The following is a 16,401-nucleotide window of genomic DNA, read 5'->3' as shown; positions in this document are numbered from 1 at the left end:
CTCTCAAAACCAAACTCAAAATTCACCTTTTCAAACTGGCATACTCTCTCTGACTGTACACTGTCTCTGTGGCTATAACATTGGTTGATGTTGTTTGGTTTTAATAATGTTTGATGTTGTTATTAGGGCCCGAGCACTTATTGCCCTATTGTATCTGTAGGAATTTTCCTTGTTTTTTTTTTTTTTTTTCCCTTCTGATGAAATGAGGGCCTTTTTGCCCCCCTGAACATGCCCCAAAAGTCACCAAATTTTGCACACAAGCCAGGCCTGGCAAAAAATTTGAGATTTAATGGTTTGCATTAATGGGCGTGGCCTAATGGCTCAACAGCGCCCCCTAGAAGACTTTGTGCCTCAAGCCCCACGATACGGTTTGACGTACATGCACGAAAATCGGTACACACCTGTATCATGTCGCAACTTAAAAAACAGTCTCTTGGCGCCATGGCCGAAAGCGAACAGGAAGTCGGCCATTTTGAATTAAACGTGTAATTTTGGCGCAATTTATTCCACTTCTTCGGCCGTTAATGCGGCCTGAACCGTAACGTGCACCCAGGTGTGTTATACATCAAAATGTGCTTCTCCATCCTGCGACAACGCGCATTACTTTTCTCAGTCAAAAGCGTTACCGTGGCGACGATAGATGCCAAAAAGCGCGCCCTCCCTTCATCTGATTGGTCCATATTTGTAAGTCCCTACTTTCTGCCATAACTTTTTAATGGTTTGACATAAAGAGTTGTGGGTGGTGTCATCTGACTCGGTTTTGAGTCCTTGAATTGGTGCAAATTAGCCCTGCCCGTTCTTCTGATTGGTTGATATTTGATAGTCACTTTTTTCTGGCATAACTTTTGAATGGTTTGACATAGAGTCGTTGGTAGTGTCATCGGACTCAGTATTGAGTACTAGATGCCAAAAATCATCTGATTCATCAATATTTGATAGTCCCTATTTTCTGCTATAACTTTTGAATTGTTTGACATAGAGACTCGTGGGTGGTGTCATCTGACTCGGTTTTGACTCCTTCACCTTAATTGGTGCAAATCAGCGCCGCCCCTTCTTCTGATTGGTCGATATGTGATAGTTCCTACTTTCTGCCATAACTTTTGAATGGTTTGATATAGAGAGTCGTGGGTGGTGTCATCCGCTAAATGTCCAGGCCTGAAGAATCTACATGCAAGTCATACAAGCTTCCACTGCAGCACGCCTGAACGTGCACAAGGGTGGAGGGCCCATTCATCGCTGCTTGCAGCTTTAATTATTATTATTATTATTATTATTATTATTATTAATATTATTAACTGCATAAAATATTGTCATTCATTCTGTAGTTCTAAACTAAGAAATATTTGTATTGAGAACTAGCCACTAATGTTATTAACTGTGTGAAGGAACAGATTTATACAATCAAATTATCAATTTTATTGTCCTTCAAAACCAAAACTTGAATTTAGTTCATAGCAACCAACTGCCCTGACCCAATACATTTCTACAGCCAGTTTTGCTTATGTGCAACTGAAGACTGATTATAAATGTAAAGGTTAGATAATAATAAACTGCTAGTAAAAGGTAACATAATGGTACCATACTAATGTGAACATATTTATAAGTTTATTATAAGCTTTATGTTTTAAGTTTTATGTTTTTCAACGTTTTATGTAAAGCACTTTGTGTTGCATTTTATACATGCATGAAAAACGCTATATAAATAAAGTTTGATTTGATTTGATTTGATTCTGCACCTGAGCCAGGCATGCACTCCACTCTGTCAGTTTCTAATGACGTACCTTTGTGTGACGCTCATTAATCCACTGAAGTCCCTGTATCATTACTGTTTTCGCACTGCCTGCTACATGACATTGTGCGTAGATTTACATGATACATGCAACATGCTGTCAGTTCCTGCAGTCTGGAACATCCACATGACACATGGCTACAGTTCACCATAATTGCATTTTTTTTTTGGCTTTAGTTTAAATCCAATAATCTGCAGAGGTGTTTTGTGGCATTATTTGATTCCATAGTGAACATTTGGAGACAATGTTTGGACAAGATGACATTAAAACATTATCCAGATGATATCCTTCATTACTATTCTACCAATGGAAAATTGGACTATTTCTCTGATCTCATCAAATATATTATCATCTATCTCTACATACTACCTTAACTACCTTTTCTCAAATGCGCATGTATAATATACAGAACGTTTCTCTGTGTCTCTTAACATTATGCAATGACTCTTGACATTATGCAATGACAAGAAATCTCTCCTTTGATCTCTTTTTATTTATGAAATGGATGCTTTTCAACATCTTTACCTTAATGCATAATTCATCAGCTAGTCAGCTATCCAGCTTTAGTTTTGGAAAGAGCAAAAGTTGTATAGTTTCTTTTGATACGGGAAAATAAGTATTAAAATTTTGCAAGAACAGTAAAATCAGGTCTAGACTGAACAAGCAAATCAGCTATTATGATGATGATAATTATCAACTTTTAATTCCTTTTTTCTTGGGAGACAATGGGGAATTGGCTGTTGCCTAAGCTGTAGCCTACGTCGTAGCCTGACGTCGAGGCGACGCAGACCCAACGCAGACCGTCACGGCAACGGCGTAGGCTCTGCATTGTTTTAACACAGAACCTTAAATCAGGCTTTAGAGGGGACCGGGGCCTTAGAGGGGGACGGGGGCTAATAGGGTACCAGGGGCTTAGAGAGGACTGGCCCTTTGCTGCTGTGGCTCCAAAAAATGTGGAATGCATTTTTTCATATCTGCGTTTTATATTTTCTTTTGTTCACTACTTTGGTCCACTGTGGTTGTTTTGAAGTTTGTTAAAAGACTGGATTGGATGACGACTGTTATTTAAATTTCAAATGTTATATATTTGCATTGTGTAAATTAAAACCATAGAAAAATGCATTTCATTTTAATTATATGAAATAATTTTAAAGCAGGTCAGAAGGCTTATTTCAGATTGGTGAGATGGTCCGCAGAGAACATTAGCAATTCTATATTCAGTCAACTTCAATTATTGTTACTGTAACTGATTGTTACTTTATGAAGTTCCAGATAAAAAAAAGAAGTTCCAGATAACTACATGTTAAGTTTATAAAGGATAAACATACTGATTTAATTTCTAACAAATAGTAAACTATGCAGTAAATAATTTGCAAGCTTACATACATTTTAGAAATAGTCACAGAAGAAAACAATTGTTCCTTAAATTTCAAGGTTTTAGTGTATCAGTATATAATAATCTGTCCCTAATCAAGTCTAAAAATTCAGTAAACTTTCAGTCTTTTTAGTGGAAATAAAACAGTAGTAGAGAAGTAATTACAGCAGTCAGAGCAGACGGGGCTGCTCACAAAATACACTTTGATTTTGTGACCATCAGCAAATGTGAGCACCTATTGCCTGCAAATACTTTCTCTTTCGTAAATTTATGATCTGGTAGCATGTCTGGCCAACCTCTTCTTTAAAGTCTTTAAGCACCTAACATAATCATTTATTTTCAGTGGATAATGATAAAAACAAATCAGACTAGTGCTTCATCACACAATCTGCCGACTAGAAGGAAAAACAATTTTTCTTTTTTGTCTTCTTTTCTTACCAGAGGGCAGTTGCTCCAAGCTCCCCAAGGTGCCGTGACACAGTCGTCTGGGCAGGCCAGGTAGCACACTTGGGCTCTGGGCGGCATTTCTTCCCCATCACAAAGGCTATCATCCACATGGCGTTGATCCCCGTTCACGGTACTCCTCTTCACACACCTAGCAGAGCAACAAAAGCAGCTGTACAACTACTCTAGAGTTGTCATAATAAGTTAAATGCTGTAAAGCAGGTATGTCAAACATAAGGCCCACGGGCCTCACAACTTCCTGAAAAATAAATAAGGGACACCTCATCTGCAGGGCCAGCCAACCCGATTGCCTTCACCTTTCCTGGCGTGGTCAATTCTTTTAGCCCCTTTTTTTGTGAGTGAAATGATTTTTTTAATATTTGCCTCAAACCTGAATTGAATTAGATGCATATTTTTGAATACCATGAACACATGGAAAACAAATTATTATCCAGCAATTCACTTTAATAAAAAATGACAAATGAACTTATAAAATAAGTATATTTCTTAAACAGAAACCTGTCCTGCTTAACTTAAAACGGTATAAATTTATATAAAACAATAGAAAGAAAGCAGAACATCCATTCTGTAATAGTGCACATTTTTAGTGCAAAAACAAAAGTGCAAACAGAAAGTCTGTAGAAAACATATTTGTGCCTCAAAGGCCATGACTGTAGACTACAGTTGTAGTAAAACAGAAAAAAATCAACAGCTCAATGCCATTTTCCATAGGCATTTTATGACTATTTTTGACTCTCACAGTAATACGGGACAAAGTGTGTCCCTTTTCAGCTCAATACGGGACGCATACTTTAGTTTATAAATACGGGACGATTCCGTTTTTCAAGGGACAGTTGGCAACCCTACCTGACCCGGCCCATTAGATGGTTTAATCCAGCCCGGTATAAATGTCTACATATGTCAAAAAAAGAAGTGAGTCTCTAGCTCATTTCTTTCAAAAGTCAGGATTTTTTTTTAAATAAACACAAACCAAATGCTCCCTCCGGCCACTAGAGGGCAGTAAATGTGTAAAAGAGCTCACGTCCAGCAGTAGTTTGTCACAGGAAATAATCATTCGCAATGTGATCTGTCCAAGTAAAAACAAACCGGCAATCTTGCTTCACCATTCACCACTACTAAACAAGTTATCGGTCAACACACACCCTTCCCAACATGGCACTGTCAAAAAAAAGAAGTCTAACGAGGAACACTGTCGCTGATCGGGTGACAGAACTCTCAAGTGACTTGAGCAGAAAAAAAAAAAAAAAAAAATCAAGTCATTTATCGCATTTTCAATTGCAATAGATGTCACAGATATTGCTCAACTGGCCGTATTCATTAGCGCAGTTGATGAAACTTTGACCATCATCGAGGAGCTGCTTGAATAGCGGGTATGCATTGCCATCACATTCCCACTGGAGCATGCCCCTTTACTTGCACTGAGTGGCAAAAATGGCTGCAACTAGTAGGGGAAACTGTGGAAAAGACGGGATAACAGCCGATTATGGGCTTAAATTAAAGGCAGATGGACTTGACAGTTACCCGTACAGTTACCCGAAGAACCAGTGGTCCATGGACATTAATATTTGGCTACGAATCCAGTTTCCTGATATTTATATGTACTTAATTTCTACGCCGGGGAAATGCACGAAGCAAAGCTTGAAGGCTTACAAAAGTCTTGACGCTTGGTCCGACTTCAAGGCAGGATTTGTTGGTGAAATTAAAGTGATGAGGACACTGAACTTTATGATTTGACTGTTTAACGTTAGCTACCCAAAAATCCAACATTACCTGATACAAAATGGGAACCACAAATCCACGTTTCGGTGTCTGGAATCCAGTTGTTTCTGCGAATTGCAGTGATCCATTTGTTTCTCTTAAGCTTATTTTTTTGCAGCCTGTAAAACGATAACTCTGATTTCTTGCTAAATCTATGAGTACAGTCAATCCGACAACAGCTCTTTCCCATTTTAGATGTTTTCAAGTGCTCAAACTAAAAGTCTTTCTGCCACTCAGTCTTTCTGCCACTCAGTGGGCAAAACCCACTGTGAAGTCGCATCTGTGACGTCATGCGCATTCCATCTATTGGTGCCCATGAATGACACCACAACAGCAGATGACATTTTCAGCGCTCTCGTTGGAGCGCTGGACAAGGAGGGAGCAGACTGGTCCCATGCTGTGAGCCCCAGTGGGCTGCCGCTTCCTGGTCCATGGGGGCCAGTTTCGTCACTCTTACAGTGAGTTCGTGGCCGAGCTCTGTAAAGTCTTCCACCATCCGTCCAGGGGTCAGGATCCCGGCGACCGGTTGGCTCGCGTTCGACAGGGTAATGGCACGGTGGCGGGCTACTTGGTGGAGTTCTGGTTGGCCGCTGCAGATAGCGGGTGGAATGATCCAGCACTTCGGGCTAGCTTCCGAAGGGGAAAATATTCAAGGATTTCCAAAACCTCAGGCCCATTCAAATGTAATGGGAAATCTTCAAATCTTTGAAAAACCTCCACCACTTTAGGAGCTTACTACTTCAGCACACTTTCAGCTAGAGACACGATTCTAGCTTTAAATTATTCACAGGACTTCAATCTATCACCGAATGATTCAGCTTTTAAAAATAATGTGTCATTCTTGAAATAATAACCCTTAGAATTAAGTAAAATTCAGCAGTTCCAAGGAGCCTTCAGAAACCCTTGAAAAACTGTGTAATCTTTGAGAGCTCATGACTTACGCATACCTTCACCTAGAGACACCATTCAAACTTTAAACCAGTCACAACACTTTGGACTATAACATATACAAGCCATGTAATCGTACAGTCTATTTGAGATATGGTCATTTACGTTGGGATTTTTCTTCTCACACCTCTTCACACTAGCCGGTAATGTCATCCACTCTAACCTTCTGAGGTTGCCAAAGAAACTTTAAAATTATGAAACAAATCTCTGTATCGTCCACACCTTCCACTCAACCACCAAGATTATACATCTTAATGAAGACATTTTTCTTGGCTCTCACACGGTATGACATTTGTGACACCGTGCCTTTTAGTGTTCTTTCATATAAGCCTAGACCTCAGACAGTGCCCATAATCTTCCCATGTTTTATAATGGGCAGGACGCCAGATTACCTATAAACACAGATGATCAAACAGCTCTTTTCAATTTACTCTAATGGTGGATTCACACTGAAAGCGTCAGAAATCGCCTGACACCTGCGTCGCGCTGCTTGGTGGATTCACACTGAAGTCTGTCGACGCCTGTCGACAGACTTCAGTGTGAGATTGATACTCCTTAACCAGATCGGTCCCGGATCAACATCAACCATCATCGTTGGTCCCGGTGAAGCTGCAGTCTGTCTGCGGTGAACATTGACACACCGGGTCAGAGCGGATTTGGTCACAATGTTTAAACTGTGTTTTGTGATTAATAAGCACGGTTTTGAATTATTTTGCATTGGATCGATGTAGCAAATAAAATCGTTGGGACCATACAGCTCCTCAACCATCACTTACGTGTTTCACATGAGCAGTTCAGGTAAAAACGAGTCAAATCAGCAAAAATGTCAGTTTGCTGGATGAAATATATTAATTCCTGACAAAATAAGTTTGTTAGTGCACAGCTCTGCTCATGTGTGCATGTGAATGAGTGTACGTTTGTGTGTACATGAAAGTACAATCTGCATTGAGGCTTCTCGCTTCGGGAATCCCAGTCTGTGATTGGACGATGCCTCGGCGTCGCCGCAGCTCATTTGTATAAAGTTGAGACGCCTACCGTGATGCTTTCAGTGTGAATCCAGGGTAAATCCCAAATTATAACCACCAGTGTCATAAAAATGGCACCATTGTCTTCGGGAGAAACCTCTGGCTCTTAAACCGCAAGAATTTCGTCTATACCATTTATCCTTTGGAAGATATGAGCTGTTTTTCGGAGCTTCAAAGTGCTTATTCATGGCGCTGAGAAGAGGGAGAGACACACGGTGGTGCCTGAACAGCGGCAGCTTGTCTCGTTGCCGCGACGACTCCAATGTTTAATTTCTCTGTTCTATAAATAGAACTGGCAGTGCAGCTCCTGTGATTGACAGTTGGAGCTCACTTATACTTTTTAATGTAATAAAGGTACTTGAGGAGAGTTCTAATAGCAGAATCACAACCTATCCAGTACCAGTGTGAACAGAACCAGTACCACCCCTGACAGAACCACAACCACCCCAGACACAATCAGAACCACCTAAAACCAACTACACCCAGACTACAACCAGAACCACTCCAGAAAGGAACCAAAACCACCCAGAGAGAACCAGATCCATCCTAAAGAGAACTAGTACCACCAAAGACAGAACCAGAACCAACTTAAACACCACGAATACAACCTAAGACACAGAACCAGAATCAACTCAGACACAACCAGAACAACCTAGGACACAACCAGAACATCACGAAGAGAACCAGATCCATCCCAAACAGAACCAGTACCACCAAAGCCAGAACCAGAACCACCCTGAACAGAACTACAACCACCCCGGAAGGAACCACAACCACCCCAGAAAGAAGTAGAACCAGCCCAGAATGTAATCAGAACCAGCCTGGGGTCTCATTATAAAGCTTGCGTGCGCACAAAACAGGGTTTGAAAGATGACTCGCCACCTTCTACGCAAAGGTTGGGATTTAAAAAAAAAAAACGAACCGAAAAATGTGTGTATCTTTACGCCAACCCTGACCCTCGTGCACGAACATTTTGAAGATATGGGGAACTGGTGACGCAGGCGGTGAGGTGGTGAAATGAAGCCAGATTCATGTCATACTTTTAATGTCATCACATATCAGACTTATAGATCCATGTACACCCAAGCCGGTGTTCTGCTGAGTTGTCCTACCTCGGCAGAAAATACTACCGTACCATCCCCGTTTCTTATATCTCAGTTCCTTTTTTTTCAAAGGCTTTTTCATGCAAATAGACGATTTAACAGCAGGAAGTCAGAATGTGCTTCACATAGATCTATGCGTGGTCTATGTGGAAGCGTGATCTGATGGGGTATTTCCATCTGTCAAATCATCCTACCTGCCCTTTCTGTGTGGAGTTTGCATGTTCTCCCCGTGTTCCCTTGGGTAGCAAGGTGAGCTACCCTCACAAAAACATGCACACAGTCCTGGGCTCTACTGCCCCCTCTGGCCAGCCGGGACGCCAGATGGGGTGGGGAGGATCTGGCCGGAATAACATGATCCTTCCACACGCTACGTCCGGCCAGAGAAACCCCACCCTGTCTGGTGACAAGATACGGCCTGCTCACTCCTCAGGTTAAGAAGGAGACCTGAGCTCAGTGCAGGGCCATCCCGGGGTTGGTAGAGGGAGCAATGCCCAGGACTGTTACTTAGGTAGGAGTACTGGGTGATAAAATGGGGGAAAAGATCTATGTGAAGCACATTCTGACTTCCTGCTGTTAAATCGTCTATTTGCATGAAAAAGCCTTTGAAAAAAAAGAAACTGAGATAAAAGAAACGGGGATCGTACAGTAGTATTTTCTGCCGAGGTAGGACACCTCGGCAGAACAGCGGCTCGACACGTCTCATTCATCCTGGTGCACAGCAGAAACACTGCAGACTGCAGGAAGCTGCTGCACATGCTCAGCAGGCTCATTCATATGCAAATACAGTCATAAAGTAGTTTGCATTGACCATTTATGGTAGAAAGTGGGCGTGTAGAGGGCGGGATATGAGGAGAATTCACCTGCGCAACCTTCCAGCTGGACTGTGATTTATAAAGAGAACATTGCGTGCAGATGTGCGTGCACACGGTTTTATAAATCAGGATTTTTTTGTGCGCACGCCATTTTCGGCTTTTGAGCGCACGTGCACTTAGTTTGAATCCTACGCACTATTTTATAAATGAGGCCCCTGGACATTACCAGAACCACCTCTGACTGGATCAGAACCATCCAGACTGCAACCATTACCACCCCAGAAACGAACCAAAATCACCCGGAGGGAACCAGATCCATCCCGAACAGAACCAGTACCACAAAAGACAGAACCAGAACCACCCCACACACAACCACCTAGGTAGACCCAAACGGAACCAGAACCACTAAAGACACAACCAAAATCACTCTTAAGAAAAACTAAAACCACCCTGAACACAACCAGAACCGCCAAAGATAAAACCAGAACCAGCCCAGACTGAACCAAAACAGACTGAATCCGAACCCATTCAGACAGAGTCAGAACCACCCGGAATACAACCAGAATTCCCAGACATTCCCACACGGAACCAGTACAGTCCGGCCCAATCAGCAAGTCCCAGGTTGGGGTGCAGGGTCGGGGAAAGGTTGAGAAGGGGCAGGGCCAGGGAGAGGAGTCTTGACGGACAAATCTCTCCCCCGCCTGCCCCGGGCCGTTACCCTGCCCCTCTCACTCCCACGCTGCAGAATCCGGTGTTTTGCATTCAGAGATGCTCTTCGCCACCGGCAGAGGATGCTGTTGAGTCCTAACCCAGGAGAGCAAAGATCTCTATATTGAACAGGACAATCACCCAGAAGACTACAACTCCCACAATGCACCAGCAGCAAGGTGGCTGCTGGGAGCTCGTTTGGCCAACCCGGAACACCTGAGAAAGCTGCTGCCATGAGCATGCAGACACACACCAAACGACAAGCAAGCAAGTCTACTCCTGGAATTCTTCTCCAAGGCTCTAATGGTCGGTGAATGCTGCTTTGTTTAGTCTGTTTTAAATCTTCCTCTGTGGCTGAATGTATTGGTAGTATAACATTTAGTATAACATAGTATACTTTAATTTGAATTATTATTATTGTTAGAGAACTTAGTCAAAGTTACATTTCAGCATGTTGGCTTTAATGCTGCTTGACATTATTACTTTATAATTTATAAAATAATGTGATTAAAATGCTGACTTTAAATTATATATTGGGGAAATAGTTGAAGTTAATACTTTAATTAACTTTAATTTCAACTGAATTTAATTAATGATGATTTTGGATAGAATGGCTTTAATTTAAAATATGGTTAATAATTTAAAACTGACTTTGGTAAATGATTAGTATGACTTTAATTTAAAAGTGTCTACCTTTCATAGTAAAAGTAGTTTAAAGAAATGCCTTTGTTTAAAAAACTTTAGTGTTAAAACTTATTTAAAATTATTGTTTAAAGGACACTTTGTTTAATGTGTTTGAAGGCACTTTAATTAAAAGATGGGTTATTGTAATTTAATTTGACAATTTAAAATGTAATTGTTTAAAACAGTTAGTTTGTTCAAAATGACATTTGTTTAAATACTTAAATACTCTAAAATAATTGTTAAAGGGTTTGTTTAAAAATACTTTGTTTAAAACCAAATTGTTTATTTAAGAGACATTATTTGTTTAGAAATGTTTAAAAATATAACTACTGAAACAGGACTTTTTTGTTTAAAAAATGATTGTTTATTTTGACAATGTTGTTAATCATATGTTTCCTTGTTTTAAGGTTAACAACCTAACTACGCTACTATTCGAAGACCCCCAACAAAGATCAACAAATTGATTTGAAAAGTTGGAAAAATAAAGTTGGAAGAGGTTGGAAAGAAGCTGAGTTGTTGTCCTTCTGTCCAGTTGGAGAAAATTGGAGTTGACTTTACAGATGCTGCACCATGTACAAAAGAGAAAAAAGAGAAGAGAACGGGGGGCCAGCACAAGAAACTACAGGAGCGACTCTAACACACTAGAGTTTACACTACCTAGAGATTTACCAACACCAGCTAGAGGTTTACTAAACACTAACTATAGGCTTTACTAAACAGAAAGGTTTTAAGTTTAGTTTTAAAGGTGGAGGTGGTGTCAGCCTCCTTAACCCAGATTGGAAGTTGGTTCCATAGTAACGGTGCCTGATAGCAGAACGCCCGCCCTCCAAATCTACATTTGGATACTCTAGGAACTACGAGTAAACCTGCACTCCGCGAACGGAGAGCTCTGCCAGGAACATAAGGCACTATCAGGTCTTGCAAATAATGCGGAGCTAAGTCGTTTTGGGCTTTTTTTACGCAAGTAATACAATTTTAAATTGGATTCTGAATTTTACGGGTAGCCAATGGAGCGACGCTAACACTGGAGAGACGTGGTCTCTCCAGTGACAACCCTGAACAGAACCGGTAACACCCAAACAGAACCAGAACCATCTCAAACTGGACCAGAACCAGAGCCAAACGGAACCAGAACCATCACAGACTGACTCTGAACCACCTCAGACAGAACCAGAACCACCCGGAATACAACCAGACCCGCCCAAAAAGGAGTCGGAACCAACCGAAGACAACCAGAATTAACCCAAACAGAACCAGTACCACTAAAGACAGAACCAGAACCAACTCAAACACAACCAATACAACCTAAGACACAACCAGAACCACCCAAAATACAACCAGAACTACCCCAGGCAGAACCAGTACTAACCTGAACAGAACCAGAACTACCCCAAACAGAACCAGAACAACCCCAGACAGAAGCAGACCCAACCCAGAATGTAACCAGAACTACCCTGAACACGACCAGAAACATCTAAAACCACCCCCAACACAACCACACTGAATAGAACAAACCCGCCCTTAATTGAACCAGAACATTTCTTCACAAAACCAGAACCACCCAAACATTAACAGAACCTCCCCAAACACATCCAGAACCACCAAATACTAAACCACAACCACAACCACCCCAGACAGAACCAGAACCAGCCCAGATTGAACCAGAACTACCTGCATTACCACATTACTCCAGCGGATTTATTTCCCACTTTTCTCCTTCCATCAGTGGAATTATTGGACATTCTGGTCAAAGGTGCGCTCACATTTGTTCACGCAGTGAAGCGCCGGAGGAGAGGTAAACGGGCCGGCGCGCTCGTGCGTCTCAGCCGGCGCGGACGCCTTACACCTTTACCTGGCATATTTCTTTCCAATGTGCGATCACTTTGCAATAAAATGGACGAACTTCAACTACTAGTGGGGAAGAACAGAGACCTTTCCTCATCTTCCGTTCTTTGCTTCACGGAGACGTGGCTGTGTGGTCTCATCCCAGACTCTGCGCTGCAGCTGGCAGGCTTCCAGCTCCTCAGAGCCGACAGAGACACGCAGCTCTCCGGAAAAAAGAAAGGTGGAGGAATCTGCTTTTACATCAATAACGGCTGGTGCAAGGATGTGACAGTGATGCAGCAACACTGTTCTCTCGATCTAGAATTTTTCATTTTAAACTGCAAACCCTTCTACTCTCCCCGTGAGTTCAGCTCATTCATTCTGGTCGGTGTTTACATCACGCCGCAGGCCCACGTGCAGGACGCCCAGCGCATGCTCGCCGACCACATACTGAACGTGGAGCGGACTAACCCGGACTCCTTAGTTACTGTCCTCGGTGACTTTAACAAAGGTAACCTCAGCCATGAATTCCCAAAATGCAGACAGTTAATTAAATGCCGACCAGAGAGGGAAAAATCCTAGATCACTGCTACTCTACAGTGAGCATAGCCTATCATGCCGTCCCCCGAGCTGCACTGGGACACTCAGACCACCTCTTGGTCCACCTGATTCCTGCATACAAGCAGAAATTAAAGCTCTGCAGACCTGTTGTGAGGACATCAAAGCAGTGGACCAGGAAAGCTATGGAGGATCTTCAGGCATGCTTAGACTGTACCAACTGGGATGTTTTCAGGACTTCTACCAGCAGCCTGGATTAGTTCACAGAGGCTGTTACATCTTACATCAGCTTCTGTGAGGACAGTTGTATTTCAACACGAACCAGGGTTAGTTACAACAATGACAAACCCTGGTTCTCACGAAAGCTCAGAAGGCTGCGGGTGCAGAAGGAGGAAGCGTTCAGGAGTGGCGACAAGGACAGGCTCAAAAAGGCAAAGTACACATTTAGCAAGGAGGTGAGAGCAGCTAAATGACTGTACTCTGAGAAACTACGCCAACAGTTCTCAGATAACGATGCCAGCTCAGTTTGGAAGGGACTGAGACACATCACAAACTACAAACCCAGAGCCCCCCCCTCCATCAACGACCGACGCCTAGCCAACAACCTGAACCAGTTCTACTGTTGCTTTGACAAACAAAGAGACAGTCCTGATACCTTCCCCTGGGACTGCATTCACATTCCCCAGTTCCATCCTTCCAACTGCAACCCCCTCCCCAGCAGGGGCCGGAGCCTCCCCACTACTTCACACCCCAGAAGCCCCATCCTCCACCCCCCACACCACAGCCCCATCCTCCACCCCCCACACCACAGCCCCATCCTCCACCCCCCACACCACTGCGACGCCCCTCTCTATCCTGGAGAAGGACGTCAATAAAATATTCAAAAAACTGAACCCCTGCAAAGCAGCAGGACCGGACTCTGTCTCCCCATCCACCCTGAAGCACTGTGCCGATCAGCTGTCTCCGGTGTTCACGGACATCTTTAACACCTCCCTGGAGACATGCCACGTGCCAGCCTGCTTCAAAACCTCCACCATCATACCTGTCCCCAAAAAACCAAGGACCACAGGACTTAACGACTACAGACCCGTCGCCCTGACCTCTGTGGTCATGAAGTCTTTTGAGCGCCTTGTGCTGCCACACCTCAAAAAAATCACCGACCCACTACTGGATCCCCTGCAGTTCACCTACAGAGCCAACAGGTCTGTAGACGATGCTGTAAATATGGCCCTGCACTTCATCCTCCAGCACCTCGACTCCACAGGAACCTACGCCAGGATCCTGTTCGTGGACTTCAGCTCTGCTTTCAATACGATCATCCCATCTCTGCTCCAGGACAAGCTCTCCCAGCTGAACGTGCCTGACTCCACCTGCAGGTGGATCACTGACTTCCTGTCTGACAGGAAGCATTGGGTGAAGCTGGGGAAACATGTCTCTGACCCTCGGACCATCAGCACAGGATCCCCTCAAGGCTGCGTTCTCTCTCCTCTACTCTTCTCCCTGTACACCAACAGCTGCACCTCCAGTCATCAGTCTGTCAAGCTCCTGAAGTTTGCGGACGACACCACCCTCATTGGACTCATCTCTGATGGTGATGAGTCCGCCTACAGGTGGGAGGTCGACCAGCTGGTGACCTGGTGCGGTCAGAACAATCTAGAGCTCAACGCTCTAAAGACAGTGGAGATGATAGTGGACTACAGGAGGAACGCAGCCCCACTGGCCCCCCTCACCCTGTGTGACTCCCCAGCAGACACTGTGGAGTCCTACCGCTTCCTGGGGACCATCATCACCCAGGACCTCAAGTGGGAGCTGAACATCACCTCCCTCACCAAAATAGCACAGCAGAGGATGTACTTCCTGCGGCAGCTGAAGAAATTCAACCTGCCAAAGACAATGATGGTGCAGTTTTACACGGCCATCATTGAGTCCATCCTCACCTCCTCCATCACCGTCTGGTACGCTGCTGCCACTGTAAAGGACAGGAGCAGGCTGCGTATCATCCGCTCTGCAGAGAAGGTGATTGGCTGCAACCTCCCATCTCTCCAGGACCCTGAAGCGTGCAGGAAAGATTGCAGCAGATCCCTCTCACCCCGGACACAAACTGTTTCAGACTCTTCCCTCTGGCAGGAGGCTGCGGTCCATCAGGACCAAAACCTCTGCAGCTGTCCTTGTCAACAAGGCCCCGGTCCCCCCTCTCCCCCGTCTACCACAGACTGTCACCCCATCCCACTCTACGTTACATTAACGTAAATATTCCAACCCCGTAACATTTGTACAGACTCACATCCGCCCATTTTAAAAAACCCCATATTGTACATTTCTGTTTATATTGTTCATTTCTGTTTATACATTTTATCTGTCATCTGTCATCCTACGTCACTTTTTGTAAAGACTCATATCCGGCACTTTTTAATCCTCATATTGTACATTTCTGTTTATTTCTGTTTATACATTTTATTTTATTCTATCTCTTATTTTATCTCTATATATTTTTTGTTTTTATATTTTTATTTTGTTTTTATATTTTTATTTTTATTTTTATTGTATTGCACCAATCACCACAACAAATTCCTTGTGTGTGTTAACAAACTTCTGATTCTGATTCTGATCCCTTCTTTTTCTACTTAGCTGCATTATAAATCATCTTCTCCTTCCCTTCCTTTCCCCTTCTTCCTCCTCTTCTTAAACATCATCTTTATTTGGATGAATTTCAAGTTCTTTATCATTTGAAAACGTTTTTCACCTTCTTCATACGTTCCAACAATTGTATTTCTTCACCTTCTTTATGTAGTACATTCCAACCATTTCACCTAAAATAAACACTACTTCAACTATCAATGCTTCCTTTCAGAAACTTACTAGACGTGATCATTGTGGTAGAGTTTTGGCTAAATTCTTCAACTTATGGCCCTTTTCCACTAGCACTTACTCGGCCTGGTTTCTTTTCCATAACAATTCAGCACCTGGAGCAGAAGTAGGAGGTTGGAATGAAGCTGCTGTGACGTATTTGATTGTGTATCTAAACGAAGAAGACAACAACACTAAAGATGTAGAACCTGGAGGAGATGATAGATGTGCTGCTGGGCCTGTGGTTTGTGTTCAATATCAAGTTAAAAAATGAGAGTGAGAGAAGCTTCAATTGGCAACGCTTTTTTTTTTTGTTAGTCTCTGCTGCTGAAAAGTCAGATGGAGCTGAGAGCAGCTATGAAGAGACAGAGCTCCTGGTAGATCTGGTCGTTCCTTATCGCCCGTCTAGATCCCTTTTTAATTCTCTCCTCAGCACCAGGTTTATGAACATCTGCACCTCAGAGTTGGATCAGAAACAGACTTTTGCTGCCGTTGCTGGTTGAA

At 43.1% G+C, this 16,401-nt stretch overlaps 1 protein-coding gene across 1 annotated transcript in view; it reads right to left on the bottom strand.

The window, feature by feature from the left end:
- thsd7ba (thrombospondin, type I, domain containing 7Ba) overlaps positions 1-16,401 on the bottom strand; it is a 326,602-nt gene that overhangs the window by 44,388 nt on the left and 265,813 nt on the right. Inside the window, exon 16 of the mRNA XM_061723024.1 lies at positions 3,604-3,760. Coding sequence (XP_061579008.1) covers positions 3,604-3,760 — 157 coding nt within the window. The remainder of the gene's footprint in view (positions 1-3,603; positions 3,761-16,401) is intronic.

Source organism: Cololabis saira, chromosome 6 (genome assembly GCF_033807715.1).
Source record: "Cololabis saira isolate AMF1-May2022 chromosome 6, fColSai1.1, whole genome shotgun sequence".
NCBI classification, from domain to species: Eukaryota; Metazoa; Chordata; class Actinopteri; order Beloniformes; family Belonidae; genus Cololabis; species Cololabis saira.
The sequence above is the reverse complement of the archived record's forward strand: the minus strand, read 5'-3'. Positions and strand labels throughout refer to the sequence as shown.